We start from the raw sequence: 25,407 nt of genomic DNA, 5'->3' as shown, positions 1-25,407 counted from the left end.
CAAGACAGTAGCCGGGAGGGAGGGATGTGAAAGTCACAGACTGCACCTTTAAATAACATATTGGAAAAATAATAATAAATATAGAATACTATAATATTACTCATCACTATTTATACATTACCATATCTCGCAATATAAAAATATAAACGTATCTGTTGTTCAGATAAATAAATATGGCACAAATAGTGGATTGCACTTTGATGTGAATTATTTATCGTTCATTTATTAATTAATTAATTTAATGGTAAGGCCTGTGCATGTTAATAAACATCTTTTTAGAAAGAATTATGGCAAAAAATACTAATTTGCATCCGTTGCCCTGGGCAGGTACCAAAAAAAAACAAACCAAAAACAATAAAACAAAGAATAGGATAATAAATCACAAAAAAACACATTACAAAACAGAACAAAGAAGTTAAAGGGCAATGGTTACGGGACTGGTTTCCTTTAGCAGCTGTTTGAAGAGACTTTTAAAAGGAGATGTGGTATAAACTCCTTTATAGAGAATGAAAGACTGTTCGAAATCATACTGGCTTTCACAGAAAGAGCATTCTGTTCCAGAAGATGGATTCATTAGTAAAATGAATTTAATCCAACTTTGTTACCTCGGTGACATAAAAGACAAAGATCAGGCATTTAAAAATACAAGAAAAGCTTCCACTGCCTTTTTCTAAGCGAGTAACATACTCATTAATAAGGAAAAGTCACAAAGATTGGAGATAGTGTTTAGAGTTTTACGCTTTAGACAAAAATATACTGGGATGATTTTGAAAAGTCAATCCAAGCGTTCCAATTATTTCCATAGTTACAGGTGTATTACATCTGCAAACCTATGATGAAATAGTGAAAGAAATGCAGAATTTCCAGCCAGCTAGCAGACGTGACACACTCGCTTTATGGAACATAACAAGTAACTAGACAAACTGCATTTCTTAAAGAAAAACCAAGTAAGGATGGATAAGATGAACACCTCGGAGTCACTATAACCCCTCGAAGTCAGAATTACCCTGGTTATACTGAGGGTTATACTCATTCAGAGGGGTAAAGCAAATGCATTCATCTTGTTCACATGTGTCAAACTCAGAGCTCAGGGGCCAAATCCGGCCAGGATGAGGATTGGCTCTAAGAGCTAAGTCGGTCGGGCTGGGGTGCGAAGCGGGGCTGGGTTTGCGTCGTGGCTGGAAGCCGCTGCTGCCCTCTTCTCGCCGCCGCCGGAGGCCCGGCACTTGGCCCTACTCGCCGCATCGGTGGAACTCCCCCCCTACTCCCTGGCCTTGCCGCCGTTGTCGGCCCCCTTCACCGAGGGTCGGCGTGAACAGGGAACGGGCGACCCCAGCCCATTGACTGTAGTCATGGCGGGAGCCCAGGCCCGCTTCGCACCCCAGCCCGACCGACCCAGCCCTGAGAGCCAATCATTATCCCGAAGTTACGGATCTGACTTGCCGACTTCCCTTACTAAAGAATCCACGTTTAACTGAACTATTGCGGCGATTAGTACAACATTAACCAAACACAAAACTACCATATTGTGCTATTTTGGCTGTAAACAGAGGCTAAACTCATTTCATCTGCCCACAACAATGGCGCTGGGCCGGGAAATGGCCGTATGTTGTGACGTCACGTGGGAACTATGTACATCTGAGCCTGTGGTTCTCCAGGCATTCTCAAAGTCACATGACCTGGCCAAAGGCGGTCCGTCTCTCCAAACTTACATGGGCGGTATTTCAAGAGGGAAGCCTCGCTCAGAGCATTAATACTGTAAAGCGCTGTATATTGGCCTTAAGAATGATTTAAAATAACTCATATGGGTCAACTCTTTAGGTCAAAATGTCCGCAGTGTGCCTTTAAATAAAAATTGGTCCAAAAAAATAATAAACAAATCAAAAAACATTTAAGTATCTGTCACTTTTTGCTTCGATAGCATTGATGTCTTCCATACTTTATGTCCAGTTTATAACTGGATGTGTACAACGTGGGCACATTAAAGTTGAAATTGTTACATTTTCCCGCCAAAACACCAGTTGCCCACTTGTGATAAAACTCGTCCGTATTTGGCCCTTGAACTAAAATGAGTTTGACACCCCTGGTCTAGTTAGTAGTATTATCAAGGAAACTACCACAATTTATAAATGAACATGTAAACCAAGGAAAATCAGGAATGGGACTCAGCAGAACTTGAGGAGTAGCTAATTAGAGCAAAAACTGCTAACTCTCTCTAGAATCACTCACTATAGACATTCAAACTAAGAGCTTCATAGAAATGCTAAAGCCTCAAATACAGACTATCCAGCACAAATCAACTGGACGAGACAAGATGAGGTGTGTTTTCTTGAGTGACAAATAAGCCCTCTCATTCTGGCAATGTGATGGACAGGTCTAATTTTGGTGGTTGCTACGACAACGGTATTTATCTGACTGCTATGTGCCATGTGTATAGTTTGGTGTAGGAGGGATAATCACGTTATGCACTTTTCAAGGGTTGGCAGCTTAGATCTAGTTAAAGAAGCCTTTAAATCTGCCTATTTTGGACAGATTTATTTTACTCACTTTGTTGAAGCAGCACAGGAATGTCTACTTTTGTTTCCAACTATAAAGCAAAACTCTAGAATGTCATTAGTACAGTTCATTTACAGTATCTTACGTCTAGCTCATGTGTCAAACTCAAGGTCTGGGGGCCAAATCTGGCCCTTTAGACCATCAAATTCGGTCTGCAGAAGAAATTCAGTTATATCAGATATCTAAATACACAAATTCAATGAAACTACACAATATTTGGAGGATCCCAATTTTCCCAAGCGTTTATTACACAACTGCTGTCATTTTAAATTTCAAATTGTTCAAATAACTTAATTTTCCTGGAATGGAATCACATAATTTCAGCAAATTAAATAAAAATTCAAATGAATAAATGAAATCCTGCAGGCACTGATATGTCACTTATTGTTTAGATATTGTTGACATCTTACTTTATTTAGGATTTATACATAGTGTAAAGTAGATGAAGATACCGATTTAAAAAAAACAAAAATCTGCCGATGGCTGATATCTAAAGTCAATATTTGAGGCCAATATACCGTACTTTTTTTAAAGCACATTGATTATGAAAGACAATTGAAACCCTCAAATGATATAAATGTATATTAGACATTAATTAAATACACCAATAGAACTCTTAACATGCATTGAACTTCATATACTGTATACCCCTACACAAGTAAAAACAAAAATCTTATTATTCTGTCAGGCACTATAACATTATATCCTTATCCTATTATATTGGCTTTGTATTTGTAAGCCTATTGACTTCTATTTCTGCATGCGCATGCTATTATTATTATTACTTTTTTTTTTTTGAATATTCATACATCCGAATGTATGTTTGTTTTATGTTCTTTATTTATTTTTTCCCTGTAAATGGCTACTCTACAGTGCTAAATTAAAATAAATAAATAATCGGTTGATAGCTGATATTGAAAAAAGTCCACATATCGGTCGATATATTGGTCAACCTCTAGTTTAAAGTACAAACTTTGGGACATTAATGTTGAAACTGCTAATTTTCCCGCCTAAAATCTGTGCCCCTTAAGATCCAACTACTTCGTATTTGGCACCTTGAATCTTCTGCTACATTACAAAATAACAAAACACCTTTTTCCAACGAGTTTGTTCATTAAATATGTCAAATCTTGCACTTCTACCAGCTTTCAATTTTTGTTTTTACCATTTTTGGTTAAATTCAAAGATGGTCCCATTTTTGAAATTGCCTTACAGTAGAAACAACGTTAGAAATACGTGTTCAAACCTGTTCATGCTGGGCAGGCAACACTACGTCATTTCTTCTCCGCTTAACGGTTTTTAATTCAAACAAATATATTTCAAAGTAACTTGATGTCATCAGAGTCAAAATAAAGTAGCTCATTATGTGTTTGATCTAGATAATTAATAGTAGAAGCTGGCAGGGCAACACAGTTGGAAACTGGCTTTTTTTAATGTGTGGTGTGTGGGAATAACAAGCTAAATCCTCAATTAGTCGTACATACACATTAGCAGTAGTTGAAGGGAAAAGAGACCGCAGGTGGGCTATTTAGCATCACAGTAGCAACAAAGTAGCCCACAGCTCATGCTAGCATCTTGGCTAACTAAATACATTGTTGCTGTTGCTTTTAAAATCAGTTCAGGTCGAGCAGATCAAAGACGTTTTTTGTGCTTTCAAGAAATAGTAAAGTAGTTTCATATCATGTATTTCATCATGTGTGCATAGATAGCTTGTTACAAGCTAGCGTATATAGCTAGCTTGGAAAAAAAATCCTATCGCTTGTTTACAGAGTGTTTCTCTTAACTGTTCAAATATTTTTATTCTAACTTCAGACTGTCCGCATGAATGACCATGGAGCTGTTTCCTGAGCTGGAATGCAGTCAGGGTTGCCACTTGTCTAGAGTTGCCATCCGTTCCTAAAAATGCGGAACAGTTCCTTATTTAGCCATTAAATTGTGCGTCCTGTACTGAGCCAAAGCGGAACGCTGTTTGTTCCGTATTTGCATAAATGACCAGAACACTAGACATAAAATATATGAATATTTCATTTTACATTATATATATTCACCTATAGTGTTGCCTATCCCTGCTTTAGGTGGTTCAATCTAACCCAAACTGGCTATTTTAACTTGGCCATAAAAATTCTGAGATCTGTTTGAAAAACAGTGAGTGTATGAGAGTAGTGAATATTCTCAACAGGAAGCCATGAGATTATTTCTGTGTTTCTGTGAAATGTGTGGCCTACCTGGCATGATGACATCAGAAAAGCCCAGTTTCCGTGTGATAGACACGCCCCTGGTGAAGAGGACCATGTACTCGCGTCTTAACTGCTCAATGTCCCCATGGAGGAGTTGGAGAGCCACCGCCAGGCCTGGAATTGAGACAATAAAAGCATTTACTCACAGTAAGACCTCCTCCACAGTCTTTTATTTGGTCGTGAACCAAAGCAATAAAATAAAGTGGCTTGAGTTCTAAAAGACACTTCATTTAAACGTTTTCATAGCCACCACTCCATAGTGGATTTACTTCCTTTTTGATGTAAAACCCTGTTGTGTTACACCCCATCTGTTTTGAAAGTGTTCTACAAATACATTTTGCTTTTATTTAGTATGACAGAAAACACTCTCAACAGACAGTGAGATGTTTATATTAGTTATTCTCTTTGGTCAGAAAAGCAAGTGAAAAACCAATCATCTAGAGTCAATTCTCTTATCCAAATGGAAAAAAAGAAAAGCACAAAATAAACTCTATTAATGCTGTAATGTGCATGCCTGTCAGTGTTGATGATGAGGCGAGACAGTTGTAAAAACAACTCAACAGCAGGTGGAATATGCACAAGACAAGATGAATATTAGAGAGGTGGCTGTTTCTCAGGGAAGCTTGGAAGCAGTGGTGAAACGCTTCATTAGCTGTAAGAGGTTTTTAGTCACTGAACAACAACGGGGAGACGTGACATGTTTGCAAACCAGAGAGCAAATATGTGCTGCTTACATCCAGTGGGAAAAAATAAAGACGTCTGCAGGTTTGAAGAAGATCAGTCAAGTGAGAGATTGTAACGTCTCAATGCTGAGCTTGAGTTACCTCTTAGATAAACTCGTCAGAGCTCATGATGGGACGGAAATTGAAAACACTTTGCTGACTCGAGCAACACTGCCAAGTTTTATTCTTGGACCACTCACTTCTTTTTTTGATTTTTTGTCAGTACTTACACACTGTTTTACCCACAGAAATATGATGTGACAGTTAGATGATTAAAACTGACACAAAAAAAACACCTTTTGGGAAAGCTTGTAAAAGAATGCTGTTTTTTAAGCTCTATTAGACTTCTTTTTTTTTTTTTACTGTAGCCACACATGATGGTCATACTCTTGTTATGGGACAGGCAAGGCAAAGAGTAGTGATTTTCATATGCAACTTAATGAGCTTTACTAGATTAAAAAGAGCAACAGAAAACCAACAACAAAAACCTAACATTGGACAAGATCAACTGGACAAGATCAACTGCCTCCATGCCTCTGAATTCCTTGCTCTACTGGACTGCCCAATTTCACTCAGCAAGTCAACTTCCCCACACACACCCATGGCCACACCCTGGATTTAGTCTGCTCCACCGGTCTCACCATCCAGCAACTTTCCAGTACTGACCACTGCATCTCCGATCATCTGGCTATCACCATGGACCTCCACCTCCCCACCCTCCACCCCAAGGATAAGCAAACCATTTGTTTTAGAAACCTGAAATCCATCTCTCCTCATGATTTTCCCACTTCTCTTCTTAACCTTCTGTCTGCCTACCTCCCTCTGCTCTCTGACGACCCCACGGACCTTGTTTATCATTACAATAATTGCCTCTCCTCCTGCCTCGACCAACTTGCCCCCTCCAAAACCAAATCAGTCTCATTTACACACACTGCCCCCTGGTACACCCCCAACCTCAAAAAACTAAAAACCCACAAAAAAAAACGATTTAACAGTCCATCTCCTAGCCTACTCCGATCACCTTCAACTTTATAAAACTGCCCTCAACACCGCCCGCTCTAACTACTACTCCAACCTTATTCACAACAGCTCCAATAACCAAAAGGCTCTCTTCTCCACTGTCAACAAACTCCTCAAACCCTGTGACAACATTTCCCACTCATTTAACACAGACAAATGGAACTCCTTCCTATCATTCTTCCAATCAAAAATTAACACCCTCTACAGTTCCTTAAATATTTCTCTCACCCCAGCCCACTCCACCTGCGTACTTGACCCTGTCCCATCCCCCTTTGTTAAGCACCGTTTCCCCACCATCTCCCATCTCATCTCAAAAATCGTCAACTCCTCCCTCACCTTTCCCTCCGTCCCTTCATCACTCAAACTGGCTGCCGTAACCTCCATCATCAAAAAACCTGGTCTCAACCCCGACATCATGAGCAACTTCCGACCCATCTTCCTGTCAAAAGTTCTGGAATGCATTGTTGCCTCACAAATCATATCCCACCTCAACAATAATCACCTTTTCGAACAATTTCAATTTGGATTCCCCACCAAACACAGCACTGAAACAGCCCTCCTCAAAGTCAACGACGACCTCCTCTCATCTGACTCCGACCTACTCTCAATTCTCATTCTTCTTGATCTCACTGCTGCTTTTGACCACTCCATCCTACTTTCCCGCTTAAAATCCCTCCTCAATATCACTGGTGATGCCCTCACCTGGTTACAGGCTTACCTCACTAACAGAAAACAATTTATCTACATTAAGAACTGCTCCTCCTCCACTGCCTCCCTGTCCCAAGGAGTCCCCCAGGGCTCTGTGCTTGGTCCTCTCCTCTTCACCATCTACCTCCTCCCCCTCGGTCAAATCATTCGTCGTCATGGTCTCCGTTTTCATTGTTACGCCGACGACGTCCAATTATACATCTCCACCAAGTCTATCACCCATGAAACCCACTCCACACTCTCAAACTGTCTTTCTGATATCAAAACATGGCTCCAAGAAAACTTCCTGATCTTAAACAGTATCAAATCAGGCATACTCCTCATTGGTCCAAACTCCCTCATCCAAACAGCCTCTGACTTTCACCTCACCATTGATAACTCAACCTTGTGTCACGCCTCTCAGTGCCATAACCTTGGTATAATTTTTGATAATAATCTTTCCTTTCGACCACCACATCAAACAAATCATAAAAACTGCTTTTTTTCACCTCAAAAACATCTCTCATCTCCGCCCTTCACTTTCCTTCCCCGCCACTGAAACTCTAATTCACGACTTTATCACATCCCGCCTTGACTACTGCAATAGCATCCTCTTTGGTACAACCTCCACACTCCTAAATAAACTCCAATGCATCCAAAACGCAGCTGCCCGCCTCCTCACCCACACCCGCTCCCGTGACCACATCACCCCTGTCCTTCAAAACCTCCACTGGCTCCCCATTCCTCAGCGCATCGAATTCAAACTCCTCCTTCTCACCCATTTTTATTTTTTTACAAATGTGGTCTAAAATCTTTAAAATGTCCTTATAGAAGATTTATGCCTAACAAAGCACATTATTTTCCACCATATTAGTTTTGTTGACTTTTAAAAATGGGACTACTTTACGGTTTTAAAACCTGTATTCTACCATCTTCAAATCATGTGACTGAAGTTAGCAAGTAATCACAGACTGTTAAAGTACTCCCATCCAAAAGGACTTCTATCCTCAGGGTTTGTGCGTCTGCAACAGTACGAGATTACTTGCTAACTTCAGCCACCAGAGCGTGTCAGCGCACTGAGTTCTTCTTCTCTGCTTTATCGTCCACTACCAAACTGCAGAGTTGGAACCATAGCCCCCTGCGATCATAGATTATTTTTTGTGTCACAACCGTTTTTATCCTCTTTAGGTAAACAAAAAAGTTGACATTGACATTTTTAACTTTTCCTGATGATTAAAAGCAACCAAAAACAGAACAAATTGTCATTTTGACCAAAAAATCTGCCCAATGATTTAAAAAGCAGGTTGAATGCTGGGGTGTTTACAGGCAAATGGGGCTGTGTGACTTATTTAATCACGTGATTTCAAGATGGCGGAATACAGGTTTAAAAACTGTAAAGTAGTCTCATTTTTAAAAGTTAATAAAACAAATATGGTGCAAAATAATGTGTTTTGTTAGGCATAGATCGTTAGAAGCTTTGAGGAATAGTGTGTAAAATTAATGTTGGGACAACATGGGATCAACACCTCTGCCTTAACCTGTATGTTCAGTCTCACCAATTACTCTTTATTTTGCATGGTCGCTAAACCTATTATTACCCCGACTGCCCCTGACACGCACAATGAGTATTTACTCTACCAGTCACCATGTACACAAACAAACACTGTGTGTGTGTGTGTGTGTGTGTGTGTGTGTGTGTGTGTGTGAGAGCATCAAGGCCGTCTGAGGCACGCAGCATCAAGTGCAGAAGCGTTAAAGCAAAAGTAGGGTTATTTTTCAAAATAAAACGCCCAGAAATAAAATACAGTATAAAAATAGTATTTGTTTGAACATACAAGTAAAATTGTACACCTGAATAAGTCTAGAAAGAGAACACATGAATATTTCAAGTTCAGTTACAACAAAGCCAATGTGTTGATGAGTAATTTTCATAAATACAGTATTACTTTACTGGAATTGTCAGTATACCTGGTAATACAAGAAAAAAAAAAAAAAAGTATTAGTATTCACACTAATATATAGGTTGTTACTGTGAGGTATAGGCTATGGTTACATGTCCCTTTATAAGGCTGGTATATACTGTATATATATCCAGTATATAAAAATATATACCTGTATAGGTGGTAAAAATACAGACTGTTAAAGGTTACTTGAAATGCCGTAAAGTCTGATTAAAAAGTGTTACTTTTGTCAAGCATTATATGTTAATGTATCTTACACTTAAGTTAGTTTTATTCTGTATTTTCTGATCGACCATTTCTAATCTCACACCAAAATGTAGGTCATAGCACAAACATGTATGTAATTCCCAAGAAATTATTAGATTTACATTGTAACTAATTTTATTAAGGGAAAAAAAATGCTATAAATATAAAGATTAGTATTACTTTAATCATATTTAATTATACATCATATATACTGTATATTGAATCTAAAAATGTAAATCATTGCATTATTCTAATTTAGACATTTATCTTATTGATGTAATATAATTGTTTAAATTTGGTTAATTTTGTTTTGTTTATTTTTATTTTAATCTGCTTAATTCAAACAGGTAATTCTTAAGGGTCTGATTTATTATTATCATCATCATCATCACAATGCATTGGATTCTTTAATAGCGCTTTTTCATGGATGCTCAAAGTGATGTAAATTGACTTATACTACACTTATAACGGTTAGGTTTAATCAATAATTTTGAGTGCAATCTGTTACCTCAATAGTATTGAGTAGTTGTGGTGTATCTAGTTCACAGTGCAGTTCTCTGGTGTAGAAACCTCTTCGGTATTAGTTGTGTGTTACAAATGTTCTAAGGATTTCTGGCTCATTCCTGATCTGCATTTCCCACAAACAAATAGGCATTTATATGCATTAATGCTGTATATCAGCTTCATTACGTACTCTGCAAAGGCAGATGGGCCTGACAAAAAACAAAAAAAACAAAAACCTCATCAACCCCTGCTGCCCTCAGCCCACCAGGCCTGCCTCTTCACCAACTGAAAAACTCCAAAACAAAACAACACAGCAGTGGCAGCCTCTTCTGTACCTGCCTACGCTTAGATGTGGAGGTGGGAGCTGAATGACCCACCTGACCTGACGCATACACATTCTTACAAAATGCAATTTTAAAAAAAGCTGCGTAAACATAACAATCATGTTTTTACATCACTACTTCTCCTTTATTTAGAAAAGAAAATTGGCATAAAAAAAACAAGTGAAAGAACATGAGCTGCTCATTGGACTGTTTGAGTATTAAAGCACAAGCCGTACATACAGACTGTCTCTACCATACGGTGGCTGGGAAGTGTCAGGTGAATGCATTTACAGGAAAACACGAATGCAAAAAGGTCACAACACGAATGCAAAAAGGTCACAACACGAATGCAAAATGGCCACAACGGAAGTGTTTCCGCAACGGAAGTGTTTGCGACGGACCGGTATTATGATATGATAGCCTAATATGAAAAATATAAGAGCATCCTAATCAACTTTCACTTACTTTCATACGTGTTTCGATGTCTTCTTCTCTGTTCTTCTCTGTTCTGGCGGATTAAAAACATCCACCAAAAACGTGTCCTTCTGTAATACCGGTCCGTCGGAAACACTTCCGTTGCAGAAACACTTCCGTTGTGGCAAAATGGCCACAACACAAATGCAAAAAGGTCACAACATGAATGCAAAATGGCCACAACGAAAGTGTTTCCGCAACAGAAGTGTTTCCGACGGACCGGTATTACAGACGGACACGTTTCTGGCGGGTGTTTTGAACCCGCCAGAACAGAGAAGAACAAGAAGAAGACATCGAAACACGTATGAAAGTAAGTGAAAGTTGATTAGGATACTCTTATATTTTTCATATCAGGCTATTATATCATAATACCGGTCCGTCGGAAACACTTCCGTTGTGACCTTTTTGCATTCGTGTTTTTCTGTAAATGCATTCACCTGACACTTCCCAGCTATCGTACTACGAGGGTTGGCCATGGGCAATCGCATAGCTGATAATTAATTACAATCATGGTGTAAATATAATTGTCATCATGATTCTAAAAATCTGTTTCTGTCATAATTGAAATTAAATTGAAATTGAGTTACTTTGTAAAAGTAATTGCCATGAAAATTCTATAAAAACTGGGGAACAATGTTAATGTCCTACACATACATAGTTAATTATTAAAATGTGTTTCATATCTAGCATTCCCACAATTTAGTTTTTTAAAACAATTGAAATCTAGGGGTACACTGACACAAAAAAGGCTCAAACGCCCAAACCAAAAATATTAAAAACCTATATTTTCATTGATTAGGAAGCCTAACAAGGTAACCAATGAATAGGAAAGAAATTTGATGATGAAAATTGTTTTTTGGTGTATTATACAGCTGATTTACGACCCGTTAGCATAAGAGATGCTAACCGAAAGCTAACACAAGAGGAGGGTAAACTTGTATCAGGATATTTATTTCAGGCTTAGTAATTGTGATTAATTGCAATTGAAATTTAGTAATTGAGAACATAATTGTAATTGACTTTCTGAGGTTAAAATAATTATAATTGGAACGTCTCCGCGCCAAAGAGCACGTACCACGTTCCTGAGAATTCAGTGAAATGACTCGGTTCAACCGAGTAAAAAAAGGTATCAGAGAGGCTCTTGACATCCGCTCATAGAAGATCCATGTCAAATTACAGTTCAGTTCACGAATAATAATGAGTAGCGATTTTAACTAGTGTACACAACAACAACAACAACAACAACAACAAAGCGAGTGGTGTTTTGAGCCCGGAAGCCCGGCCAAAAAAATACTGATCACTGAAATTGTAATTAAATAGTAATTGAACACGGATAATTGAAAATGTAATTGTAACCGAAAAACATATTTGACCCCAACCCTGGTCTCTACCATTCTCAATGAAAAGGTTCCCTTCCACTAAGACCAGTACGCCCAGCTCTACTTTGCTAATTGCCCACTAATGGGAGACTCCTGGCACTCTGCTCAGTGGGATTCAAGAGAAAACAAATGGCAGTCAACACCAGGCGCACTGGGATGCACAAAGATAAACATAGTCACCTTTTACGGTATACTCACCAATGCACGCTAAGTTCTCCCACTTTACTGCACTCTTGTTGTAATTGCCCTCTTGACACCAAGTGTAATAAATTGTGCTGCTTAAATTATGCACGGGTGCTCTTAAAGTGACAAGCCCCGAGAAGAACCTGTGCTCATACACTGCTAGAAAATAGGTGCATCTGTTTAGAAAACTCTACATACATTTAATATTTAACCCCATTTAAGACCTGTGCAACCTAAATTCAGATATGAAATCACAACCAGACCATTCCAGTATTTAAATAAGCTATGAGTAAAGAAGAATGATAATGTAGAGAGGGGAAAAGTGCGTGAAATGAAAAAAAATTATAAATAAAGCCAAAATTACTTAAAGATAAGGGCGAGACGACCGATATTTGCCATTGAATGTAATAATAGCTGACATTGGACCACAGTTACTGAAAAAAGGATATTTGCTGTTCTGCCTCAAGCCTTGTATTATTGAATTTACTTTGCTTAATGTGAAACAGTTCTATCTAGTGATGGGAAAGAATCTTGTTTAAGCTTCCCGAACTGACATTTCAATATGTGAAATTTTTGTCATAACAGGAAGTACTGGAGCACGCTCTCAAAATGCAGTTTTGCCTAAAATAACCTCTTGTTAATCTCTATTCTGTGAGCTAAAGCAATATCTGCCAGTGTTTTCAGTTGGTAGACGGAGTTAATAGCATGTTTCAGTCATTTCACACACTAATATAGATTGTTGTTCCCTGTTGTGTACATATTTAACTCGCTCAAGGGCTGACCGCTAAGCTAATGCTAACTCACGAGCAATGTGAAGTGTCAAGTACAAACTATACAAGAAGAAATGTCACGTGTGTAATGTTTGTGACACAATAGTGTCACAAACCAGGATAGCTATTTAGCTATATAGTTGTTACCTCCACCAAGGAGCTAATGTTTTCACCTGTGTTTTGTCCACCTTGTTAGCAAGATATCGCAAGAAGTTCTGACTTCTTGTAAAAGAATATATATATATTAAGGCTGTGCAGTTAATAAAAGTTCTATTATGATTATTATACTATAACATAATCGAGAAAAAAACTATTTAAAAAAATAAAATAATTGTTTTATTTGCTTAATAAAACAAACTCCCATGATTTTGGACATCTACAAAGAATAAAGCTTGGCACACAACGATTATAAATACTAACTTTGAGTTGTTAAATGCACGTGCACGCAATCTCCTCTGCCCCGCCCCTCTCAAAGCTAAAGCTAGCCTAGCCTGCCGGCTAACCATGAGAACAGTTGTTGCTAGTTGTCTTGAAACATAGCAGGAGAAATGCAACAAAAACGCTTGGTAAACAAGCGAGGCAAGTCACGTTCTCTAATATAGGAACAGTTTGGTCTGAGAGCAAAGACACATCACGTGCAAGAAGTGTTTGGTTTTGATTTTAGTGTTTGAAGGATTTTATTTCTGTTCAAAAAATATATTTTACATTGTTTTGTATGAAAAATAAATAACTTTTGGGTTGACAAATAATTGTTTGCATAATCGTGATTTCAATTATGACAAACATAGTTGTGGTTTTTATTTTTCCTATAATCCAGCATATTATATTGTGACATAGAGTAGGTTGGGGAGAGGCTCTGTCTATATATCCATATTGGTTATGATCGGAAACCGGAAATTTTGTGTTGTACAATACCGAATAATTTAATTAAAGATTGTCAAAGGAAACCTGGGCCATCATTAATTTATTTCTTCCTGGGCGTGGGCCTCAGCCCCTCTGCTGAGGCCTTGGGCAGGGGGGGGCTCCCTGTTCCATTCCCCCTCACCTAGGTGTAACACTGCCCTCTGTTTTTATTTACAGTGTTTTTTTACCCCTCCTTAGGGAGGCTGGGGATGGTCACAATTATGCAATAAAATAATTGTACTTATTTCATTGCTGTTGTGAAAAGATTGCACGACATGTAGTGTTGACCTTCAACAGCATGTACAGACAAGGTGAAATTCATTTCACAGCAGCAAATTATTAGTGCTTAAAAGTGAAAAACAGCCATCAGTGCTTATAATCTCTAAAACTAAAGTCAATACCAAAATGCAGTATTTATTGAGGGTTTTCCTCTCTCTTTTTTTTTTTTAGAGGTGTTCCATGTCATATTCAGTTAAGTGATGCAATTGTAATTCAAAACAAACTGCACTGAATTATGGGTGTGAGTATTTAAAGACTAAAGACCTGCAGTTCTCCACTAATTCACTTTAAAAGGGAAACGCAGTGAAGCAAACAAAGGCTTGGGCTGGATCAATGCGTTCAGCCGACAGCTACTCGATATCTCCCATCCCAGTGTTTGTGATAAAGTGTGCACTGTGGCCAAAGATGGGCGGAAAGGAAACTCTCAGAGATAATTCACTTATGTGTGTTGATTATGTGTGTATGAGAGGCTGTAAAAGAGAAAGACACAAACCCACAACTCCCATATGATGGATTCAACACTGTGAACAATGGCAATGGAGCCACGAGCAGGTCAGCAGCTTAGTGAGAAAAAAACACCCACCAAAATGTCTGCAGTAATCAGTCTGGAACAACGCACCAATGATGGACATCTTACTGCCACTTTTATAAACAGCCAGTCCTCCAGAAGTGAGACCCACACCTCATTCAACACTATTTTCAATTTACAAGTCGGTTTATAATATACTTAACCTCTCACTTAACATTTCTCACCAGTAAAAAAAAATAGAAATTCATGCACAAAAGCTGAATTTGGATACTTGCTTGACATACAAAATAACAGAAAATAAGTAAATAATTAAAACACAACAAATGATATCTACCAATACGTGTACAGTTCGTTCTTTGGTTATTTTGTTTAAAAAAAAACCAAATAACAAATTATTAATTTAAAACCAGAAACCTGTGCTTCTCTGCTGCGTTTGATAAAAATGATCTTGTATCATGTTGTCCCCCTCACACTGATGGCAGAGATGTCATTTGTGAGTTATTGATGCTGGAAGTCCGAGTCTGTGAATATATGCCAACTTTACCTAACAGTGTTACGGTCCAAATAGTATCCAGATAATCTGGTGACTGGGCGGACTTTTGCTCCCGGTCTGGACATAAAAAGAAGCAACGCATAAATAAATAAAAACTAAAAAATGGATGTTACGTAAAAGATGCACATGATATGTGGAACCAGATGTGATGTAATGACTCTACTGGTGCTCCTCGTTTCTTGAGATCACTTTCGTGTGTGTTGACGGCTGCTGCTAACAGTATTTATAACGTGCAAAATAAACATTTTACTCCCCTCAAAAAAGCTGTAATTGTTTATGCAAAAGTGTCAAATGGTAGAAGTTCGAACATTTATTGTAAATAATATATTTTGGAGTATTTTTCTGTGGTTTGTGTAGTTTTGAAGTAACTTGGGGAGTCAATGAAGTCATTTTGTATGTTTTTGTTGTTACTTTGTGTGATTTAGTGTGTTCTTTCTGTCATGTGATAAATAAACTTATTGAAATACATTTTTGGGTGAGATTTTGAACCATTTCAAGTCAATAATGTTCTGTATTATTTTATTGTTATCATTTCTTTCTTAATTTTTTAAGATTATCTTAATAAAATAATTATTTTTGTAAGTTTGTGTGCCAGATACTACACACACATACACTGCACATTACATTACAGACCATCTCTATATATTACATGTTGCCAAATTTGATGCATGCATTGAGCACAGTGTTAAATGGACAATGTGAACAGAAAGCCAGTTTGTTAGAAAGTCTTCCTTCCCTTTCATTTCCAACATTTATGATCATCCACAAATTAATTTGCACATTGTGGTGCTTATCTCAGCTTGTGCTTTGCATTTCGCCCACACCATGATGAGTGCAAAATGAGGGATTTTAGCGTGATGCTGCACTTCTTTTGTGACTCCACATCAGCGAGGCGGTAAAGTCATCAGTCAGATGAAGCGGGGCGCTTTGTATCGCTTTGTTAAATCACTGCAGTCCTCCGTGCTCGTCAAAGATTATTTGTGATGGCTTAACGTTGCACAATCAAATGAATGAACTGTTTTCAAAGAGCAGGTGGAGAGAGATGCTGACTCACTTGATCATTTATCAACAATCTTTACATTCTGCTTTTCCATACATTTTTAAACAAACTTTTAATGCTTTCAAATGCATTAAAATCGCCCTTTTGTGTGTGAGTTTGAGAATAAAAAAGGTGTATATAATATATAGATCTGTATTTTTAAATAAACCATTGCTAATATTGCGTGGGAAAAACACAACAAACATCTCCATGTGTCTGATATTTATCTTCTCTGACGTCTGGAGAACAGAATGTTCCGACTCTTCGCCGACCTGTTGCGACGGGAAACTGCTGACGTGGTAGTCCAGCATGATACAGATGTAACTATTTATACAATCCAATATTAGCATTTATATGAAACAGGAGATTTCCTGCGGATGTGAGCGTGTGAGGGCGGATCCTATTCCATAAGAAAGATCCTGACTCCCATGACCAAAACACTGAATATCATATCAGTCAGATAGTAACTATGTAATAACTTGTGTTATAAGCTTTCATAGATTAACCTTTAAACAAAAAAACATCAAAAAATAAAATTAAGAAACAGCTTCTAAATCACATATCTCAAAAGCAAGGCCCAGGGGCCAAATCCGGCCCTTTAGAGGATCCAATTCGGCCCGCAAAAAAAAGTAAAATTTACAGAGAAAACATGAATTATTGTGTAAATTACCAAATAATCCAGTTGCAGATATTTCAAATTCACCAATTTATTAAAACTCTACAGTATTTTTACAGGCTTGCATTTTCCTTTGTTAATATCACATGAATGTAGTCATTTTTAATAGTAAAATGTGGAGAAAACTCTCAGATTTTCAACAAATCTTGCAATTTCTCAAACAATTCAACAAAACTCCTCTAAATTACACCAAAAATTGGCAACAAAATCAATATATTTTTTAAGTGAATTTAATTGATATTGAAAACTAGGGAATAATGATGTAAAAATTGTACTTTTTCCCCTAAAATACATGACCCACTTGAGATCAAACTGGTCCGTTGGCCTGTGAGTTTGACACTCCAGTTCTAAATGAATAAAAATGCTTTAAAGCAAGACAGACTCTTACCAGTGTTTGATCCAGACAGGTTGTATCTGGAATTGGCCTTTTTAATGATGTTCTCATGGATTTGGTGCCATTCGCTCTCAGTGTTACACCTGCAAATGCAAGAAACAACAGATGACAAAGTGAACGAGAAACTCAGTGTCATCCGAAAAGCTGAATTAGTTAGAATATCATTATTTGAAAGATACAAGTGTTTTACAATATTAGCCAAACAGCCACGTAATCAATATGAAGTTTCTGGAATACATTTTTTTTTGCTCTTTCAAATTCGATTAACACTAGCATCTTCAGTTTTTATAAGCTAAGTGATGATATACCATGTAAATAGGTAGCAGGAGTTAACAGAATAAACAGAATATAGATATTTAAACCAAGCGTGTCATCTGGGATAAAAAGCAACACTGGCTTTTTGAGATTTACACTCCATCTTGTTGTGATAAATTCACAGTGACAGACAGTATCTGTATAGCAGAATAAAGCACATTGCATTGCCTTGTGTATAGACAAATATGTTTGCCTTGCTTTTTAGTTTTGCTGACCTACTATAACTGTGACATGTCTTATAACAGCTAAACCTTGTGTCTAGACCTAATTCCAACAACATCCAGCACAGAACTTTAATCTTAAACCTCATAGGTGTTGTTTCAAGTTGCAGGTATTAGAAAAAAAGAGAGGCTGTGTTTATGTGTGAGCATGTCAGGTGATAAAGTCTGAACCAGCTACTATTAAGGTCAAACTGCTGGGTGAGCATTTTTTGAATCCTTCAGAGTATTGTTAGTTAGAGTTATAGATACATAACTAAATACACTGACTGTTTGAGGCTCTAAGCTTCTGAAGCAAAGGCAATAATAGTGCAAATCTGAATTTGAAATGATCTGTTGTGAAACCAACTAATTCTTCTGTCGTATCATTTGAATTCACACCATGGGTCTGTTAAGATTCATTATACAGTTAACTATCCCCCATGATTCCAGTGCTTCCAGTGTTTAACTATAATACCAACCAAAATCTATCTACAGCTAAACAAAAAAATAGATCATATCACCACCAGTAACCTATGTAATTACTAAATGAATCAAACAATGGTTATAATCACTTGCTAATTTGCCAAATCCATTATGACACCAGTATTGCCACATTAGTTATTCTCTCAACTGGAAGTTTTTAACTCATTGGCAAAAGTAATTTAAGGTGGGTAAACATCTGTTATTCCATTAAATTTATTCTATTTTATTTATTCAGTTTATTTCCAACATGGTTGTATTCACAGAAGTTTTGTTCTTCCTTTTTTTTTTTTTTTGTACATGCCGAAAAAGGAGGCGAGAGAAGCAGTTTGCTTATCCAAGTCCCGTCCCCTGTTTTGTACACAGAAAATTTACATCAAAGCTTGTCTCTCTGGTCAAACAGTCTTAGGTTGTTCTGAACACAATTTCATTTTTATTTGTCCTTTTTTATGTAGGATTTATTCTCATCTGTCGTCAGTGTTGTCTTTTTTCATTCCTCCTCTCCATCGATGTTCGTGTTAAATGCTTAATAGGAAGCTATCCTGGTCAACTGTTCATTAACTGTTCTTGGCACAAATTATTAGCTGTATATAAAAGCATATCTGTTAAAACATCTGTTTCAACCTAAAAAAAAAAAAAAAGTCTATGTTGACATTTCTGCACTACGTTAGGCTAGCATAAAAGACCATTTAGTAAAACTTCAACCTTGGATAACTTTAAAAATTGTTGAGAACATTAGTAAGGACTTTTTTATTCTTCAAAATGAGAGACAGAAATAACTCGCATGCATGTTTTAGGACAATATCACATTTTCAAGCTGTTTCTACCCTAGAAAATGAGTGACTGAATGTCTAGGAGGTGCACTAAATGAACGAATAGGCCACATTTCGCTAACAATCTTGTTCAAAATCTCACGCAATCACAGCTGCGTGGGATGTCATGCAAAATTAAATGAAAATAGCGATACGCCACAAATTAAACCCATATCACACATTTCAATGGTGTGTGTGTGTGTGAGTGTCTAGTGGTGTTGCAAACAAATGTTCGTTAGCGACACTGACGTAATCTTGTGTGATTTAAGCGCAACTCTCCTGGCTTCCTTAAGTCATCTAAAGCATATGAATATAAAATGAATAACAGCAGTTAACTCTATTAAGCCTATTTATTTAGCATGTCTGGTATGATTTGGGAAAAATAAATCGCTTAAGTCATATAAAAAAATGAAGAAATGGAAACGCAACAGAAGCGGGTAAACTTTTGGAAATTTTGGAACACAGTCGCTACATTACATATCGTAAAAGTATTTCTGACTTACGCATAAACCTTAAGCAGGTGGTCATCCTTGGAGTCGGCAGTTAGCAGATCAGCGATGCTCACGACAGCGCAGCCAAACGGTCGCCTGTACTGCACACTGCACAGGTTCTTCTTCTCTCCTGCTCCCATTCTCCCTGATCATAACAATAACACACTAGTTAAAAGCACTGAACATATAGGGCAACAAGGGAATGGTTAACAACCCTCACCTATTCTTATGACATGCACAACAATGTAGACATCTTTTCGTAGATCACTGCTTCCCAAATCCTGACAAAACAAACAGAGATTATACACTATTTTTTAGCCTAAACAAAATAATGAATAATCATAAATAATTAGCTTCCAGTCGTAAATCTTTCCAAACAGTAAGTCATGTATGTATGCTGCTCACCACAAATAGCGTGCATTGTCTCTCTGTCTTTTCCGGCGACTTGGGCAATCCACTCTTATTCAGCCTGACAAAGAACCTTTCACTGTATGGAAGAAGAAAAACACAGAGGGAATGGGGGGTGGGGCAGTGAGTGATGAAAGGGGTCGACAGTGAATACTAAGTGTCAGAACTCAATTCAATTCAAGCCACAGCAAACAGAACAAGAAGACAGTCATTAACATCCCGCACCAGAGTGGTTGTCAGTACAACTTACAACCTTTTCCTAAATGTCCTAAATCTAAGAACTTAGAAATATACTTAAAAAAAATAATTGCGTGCTTCTCATTTTCGAACTCCATCAAGGTATTGATATCTTGAAGCCACACACCAAATTTGGTTATCCTATCTTAAATGATTTCTAAGAAAAGCTGTCCCCTTTGAAGATACCTCAAAAAGAGTAAAAAAAATGGAACAAGGGCAATAACTCCGGAAAAAAATATTGTGTGCTTCTCATTTTTTAACTCTATCAAGGTATTAATACCCTGAAGCCACACACTAAATTTGGTTATCCAATCTTAAACGGTTTCTAAGCAAAGCTGTCCCCATTGAAGATACCTCAAACACAGTAAAGAAAAACAGAACAAGGGCAATAACTCTGGAAAAAATAATTGCGCGCTTCTCATTTTCAAACTCCATCAAGATATTGATACCTTGAAGCCACACACTGAATTTGGTTATCCTATCTTAAATGATTTCTGAGAAAAGCTGTCCCCTTTAACTCGGACTGAAGGACGGATGGACGCACGCATGGACCTCAAACCTATATCCCCTTCCCACTTTGTGGCGGGGGATAATAAAGATGTGTCAACAGTGTTCTACGTTCACAAAGAAGCTCTCGTAATCCATGAAACAGAACATGAGACAAAAAGGACAGGCTAACATTGAGAGGGAAATCAAAACCAAGGGATTCACTGTTTTATTTGGTGTAAATTGAACAAACGGAAGCGTATCCACACATTTTTGTTTTCCCTCACACTCATTAAAAGAAAAAAAAGTGTCGTGTAAATAAGAGCAGTATTAGACAGCAGAGGCAAAACCAAATCCGAGAACTGCCAAGCTTGGGTTGGCACGTCATCGTTTAGCTTACGCAGGCATGGAGTGAATGAGGTGAGCCTAATGAGAATACAAGCACAATAATCACGCGTGTGTAGCGTTTTATTACGCAATATCATATTATAATAGCAGCTAATTTGAAATATTGACAGCACAGTTTTATATTTCCTGTAATTCTTTTAGGATGACAAGATGCAGATGAAAAAAAGCCTTCTGGCTAAATCTGGTACATTTTCTGTACTGTTAAATAAACAACTAAAATAAATAAATAAAATAGTTATCATAGAAAATATCACAGAATATTTTTATTGCTATAAAATAATAGTTTGTATTATTACAAAAGAAGCTCCCCTCCAGCAGTGTGACAGACAAACTCATTCTTTATGTCCTTGATTTGATTTGATTTTTATTTAAATGCAACCCATCGGTTAAATTGTGCGCTCACATGAACATGTTAAAAAATCTGTGTTAAAAGTAGGGTATCATATTCGGTATTATGTATGGATATGAAGATATTCAGCAGAAATATACCTTTATAACACCAAAATGTGAAGAAATGTATTTGAATCGGGGCAGTGACAAATGTTCATGTTTGTATTTACTTGTATGCAAAATAACTGCTTTAATATCCATTAATTACTGAAAAATAGTGCACGATAGATACAGAATGTGTCCAAAAACAGCAGCTGGTAAGTTTTTATTCATCGTTTGGATCATCCAATTTGGCCAGATGGCCAAGAAAACATGAAACACTGTTTAAATGACCAACTCATTGAACTGTTGATATCTCAGTCTCTCCAAATACACAAATTCAATAAAACTTCACAATAATGTATATGGTCATGCATATATCACATGATGACAGTAATTTATAATCGCAAATGAAATCTTGTTTTTTTTCTTAAATCCTGCAATTTTCCTCAGATTATTCAACAAAATTTCCCATATAATAAAAAATAGATTAATCACAATTTCCCAAAATAAAATTTAATTTGTTCTCAAAACAAAGGAAAGTAAAGATCTCACAGGGACTGACATCTGTCACTTATTGCTTGGATATTGTCAATGCCTTACATACTGTATATATTATTTATAAGTGGAAGAGCAAAACTAGTTCAACTCCCAATAATTTTGAAATCTCTCGTTTTGAGATCAAACTGGTGCGTGTTTGTCCCCTGAACTAAAATGACATAAAATCTGCTAGCTCTGATCTGAACCATGCCTGACAACTAGAGCTTGTGTTCACCTCCAGTTGTATAGGTAACGTCTTTAGCATCCTACAAAAGTCATAAAGTTATAACCTTTGATTTTCACTGGTGCAGAAACAACAGCAGGAGACACAATTCAAATCCTAAAAAACTTTTTTCCCTGATCAACTATGTTGGCCTGAAATGCTCCTTTGCCTCCCTTTGCTTATAAGAGAGAAGGAATAGGGTTGGAAAATAAAAAGGACGGACACTGATTTCCATGGTCTTTTTTATATGGTGCACATACGCTCAGAGTCAACGAGGCCTCCTGCTGGGTCGCTCTCATCCTGGCTGGCGAGCTGAAAGCTAATCCAGTTAGGTGACTTTCACAGTCCGCCGATAAGCAGAGAGAAAGCCTTGTAATGCACCAGCGCCTGACAAAGAGCCAAGTCGCTGACATGGCTAAAAGCACAAGCTACAGTTACAGCTACACACTTTCGGGGGCCCCAACCCAAAATACAAACAGAGCACAAGTGAAAAAGTGTTTAAAGTAAACTTTACAAGTTGGAATGAGAGGCGAATTAGGGTGCTTTCACACCGGTTTAAGTCCCGGACTTGGTCCGAATGAGCGGAGGGCAGGTGATCATTTTATCACCTTGGTTTGGCTTGGTTTGCGTTCAGAGCGCAACTTCTGATCTGCTCCAAACAGCCTCTGGTGCAGTATCCTGAGCTAACCACTTGAGGGGGGCATTACTGGAATAGAGTTCTCAGAAAAACAGAAACCTGAGGAAGATGCTCTCATGTATGGTCAAAGCCATAGGCTGCGTCCGAATAGTCCCTCCTATCTCCTTTGTGGATCTTGCCGTGAATCCTACTGCGCAGACTGGCTCCATATGACGTCAAATATGCAAGATGGCAGCACCCTATATTTTGGCTTCAAGAACGCTGAGTGAGAACAAATACAATGCAGCCCACTGCTGGAAGCATGCACTTAAGAGTGCGCAGAAACTTCTCCGTTCGTTCTTTCACAACATTCAACGATGGAGCAGCAACAAGTTGCTGTGCTTTTGGTGGCTTTAAAGCCCTGTGGTCGGCTCTCCTGACTCGAGGTGTGCATTGCCATGAATCTGACAATTTACAATTTGCATGTCACAACACGATATATTCCGATACTAAACTGTTACGTGTTTCCTCTATGGCCGGTCTCCCTCCTTCCCCTTTCTGAGTGGCTGTAGCACACCTGATTGCTGTTGGCAATCAAGGTGAGGGAGATTATTTAGGATGGCAGGAGAGAGGAGCAGGCAGAGCAGAGTTGAGCACTGAGCCACACACACACTGCAGGACAGAGGTATAGTGAGGTTTGGTTGTTGCTTGCTTGGTTGGTTGTTGCTTGGTTGGTTGTTGTCTTGTCTTGTTGGTTGTTTTGTTGAGTGGTTTGAAACCTTTTTCTATTTAAGTAGTAATTATTTAACTCAGGCATGTTTAGATTGCTGGGCTTTGTTATTTTAGTTTGGCTATAGTCGCCGGTAGTCCTGTTTTCCGGGTTTTCTTTTTTGGTTTAATAGTTAGTTTTGGTTGAGGTAGCTTAGCCAGGGTGGGGCCTGGTCCGATGGCCCATGGAGCGGTTAGCCAGGTTCTTAACCCCTCTTTTCCTTATTTTGGCCGGCGCCTGTAGCCTTTTTGGTTTGTTGATTTATGTTTTGACTCATTAATGTTTTATTTACAATAAACTTGCCAACTCGAACCCTTTTGTCTGTGTCCTTTTGTATATGTTAGTGGTCTCCCTTCATCAAGCCACATTTTCTTGAGGAGACCGTAACATATATGGGGGCTTGTCTAAAAATAAAATAGGCTTTGTTTAAGCACTTGGGTATTGATATTTTGCTTATCAGTACAGATTAGTGGCTTTTGCGTGTGATTTTTGGTAAACTGTGTCAGTTGTAGTTCTGGTTTTGATATCTTTCTTTAAACTGGAGAGTTTTGGTAACCACTCTTCTGATACTTTGCTTGTTTACCTTTTGTTATGCATGCTTTGCCTACCTTGTGAGACCTTTTGCTCTGTGTGGTTTCATATTTTTTGTATACTTGTGTATTTATGGACACAGGTTTTGTGTTTTTCTGGAGTTTTTTGTGTGTGTGTGTGTGCTTTATGCAATCTCTGCTCTCGCTAGGGTTTTGTATGTGTTTCCCATTGCATACTGGCTAAATTATCTTTGATTGGCGGCATTTGAAGACTTGTTCTTACTTGCGAAACTTTTTTCTTATTGAAATGGAGTTTAATATTGATGAGTTTGTGGCTCATCCAAGCCTTGAAGTGTTAAACCGTTGTAAAAAAGAACATTTGTTTACAATTGCAGATCGTTTTGGTGTTACGGTTTCGAAACAGAGTAAGAAGCACGTGCTAAAGGCTGATATACTTGCCTCTCTGTTTGAAAAGGGGGCGTTGGAATCCGACCCAGCTGTTTCAGCCCCAGGTACATCTACTATCCAGCCTGTGTCGGAGGACTTGCTTCGCCTTAAAGAACTAGAGCTCGAAATGCGCCGCTTAGAGATAAAAGAAAAAGAATTGGATATTGAAAAGGAAATAAAAGAGAAAACTTTGAAATTTGAATTTGAGTTTCGCAAAATGGAGTTTGATTTAAAGCAATCAGCCTTTATGACCTCTTCTCCTGGTTTAGACAGAGTTGACTTTGATTTGAATAAATGTATTCGCTTAGTCCCTCAATTTAACGACAGAGATGTTGATCGTTATTTTGTGATGTTTGAACGTGTTGCCAATACGCTTAAATGGCCTAAGAATGTGTGGACCCTGCTATTGCAATCAGTATTTACGGGTAAGGCTCAGGATGCTTACGCCTCCTTGTCTCCTGACGACTGCCCCGATTACGATAAAGTGAAATGTGCTGTTCTGCGTGCTCATGAGCTTGTGCCGGAGGCTTACCGTCAAAAATTTCGTGGGCTTAAGAAAGAAGAAAGTCAAACTTACTGTG

The 25,407-nt window shown here is 38.0% G+C and overlaps 1 protein-coding gene across 1 annotated transcript in view; it reads right to left on the bottom strand.

Annotated features, from left to right (window-relative positions):
* dock4b (dedicator of cytokinesis 4b) overlaps window positions 1-25,407 on the bottom strand; it is a 212,757-nt gene that overhangs the window by 113,612 nt on the left and 73,738 nt on the right. Inside the window, 5 exon segments of the mRNA XM_028448884.1 lie at window positions 4,782-4,907; window positions 17,430-17,518; window positions 19,746-19,878; window positions 19,954-20,014; window positions 20,139-20,220. Of these exon segments, the coding sequence (XP_028304685.1) occupies window positions 4,782-4,907; window positions 17,430-17,518; window positions 19,746-19,878; window positions 19,954-20,014; window positions 20,139-20,220 (491 nt within the window).

The sequence above is a fragment of the Gouania willdenowi genome, chromosome 6 (assembly GCF_900634775.1).
Source record: "Gouania willdenowi chromosome 6, fGouWil2.1, whole genome shotgun sequence".
In the NCBI taxonomy this organism is placed as follows: Eukaryota; Metazoa; Chordata; class Actinopteri; order Blenniiformes; family Gobiesocidae; genus Gouania; species Gouania willdenowi.
This window is presented reverse-complemented; position numbering and strand designations above follow the sequence as displayed.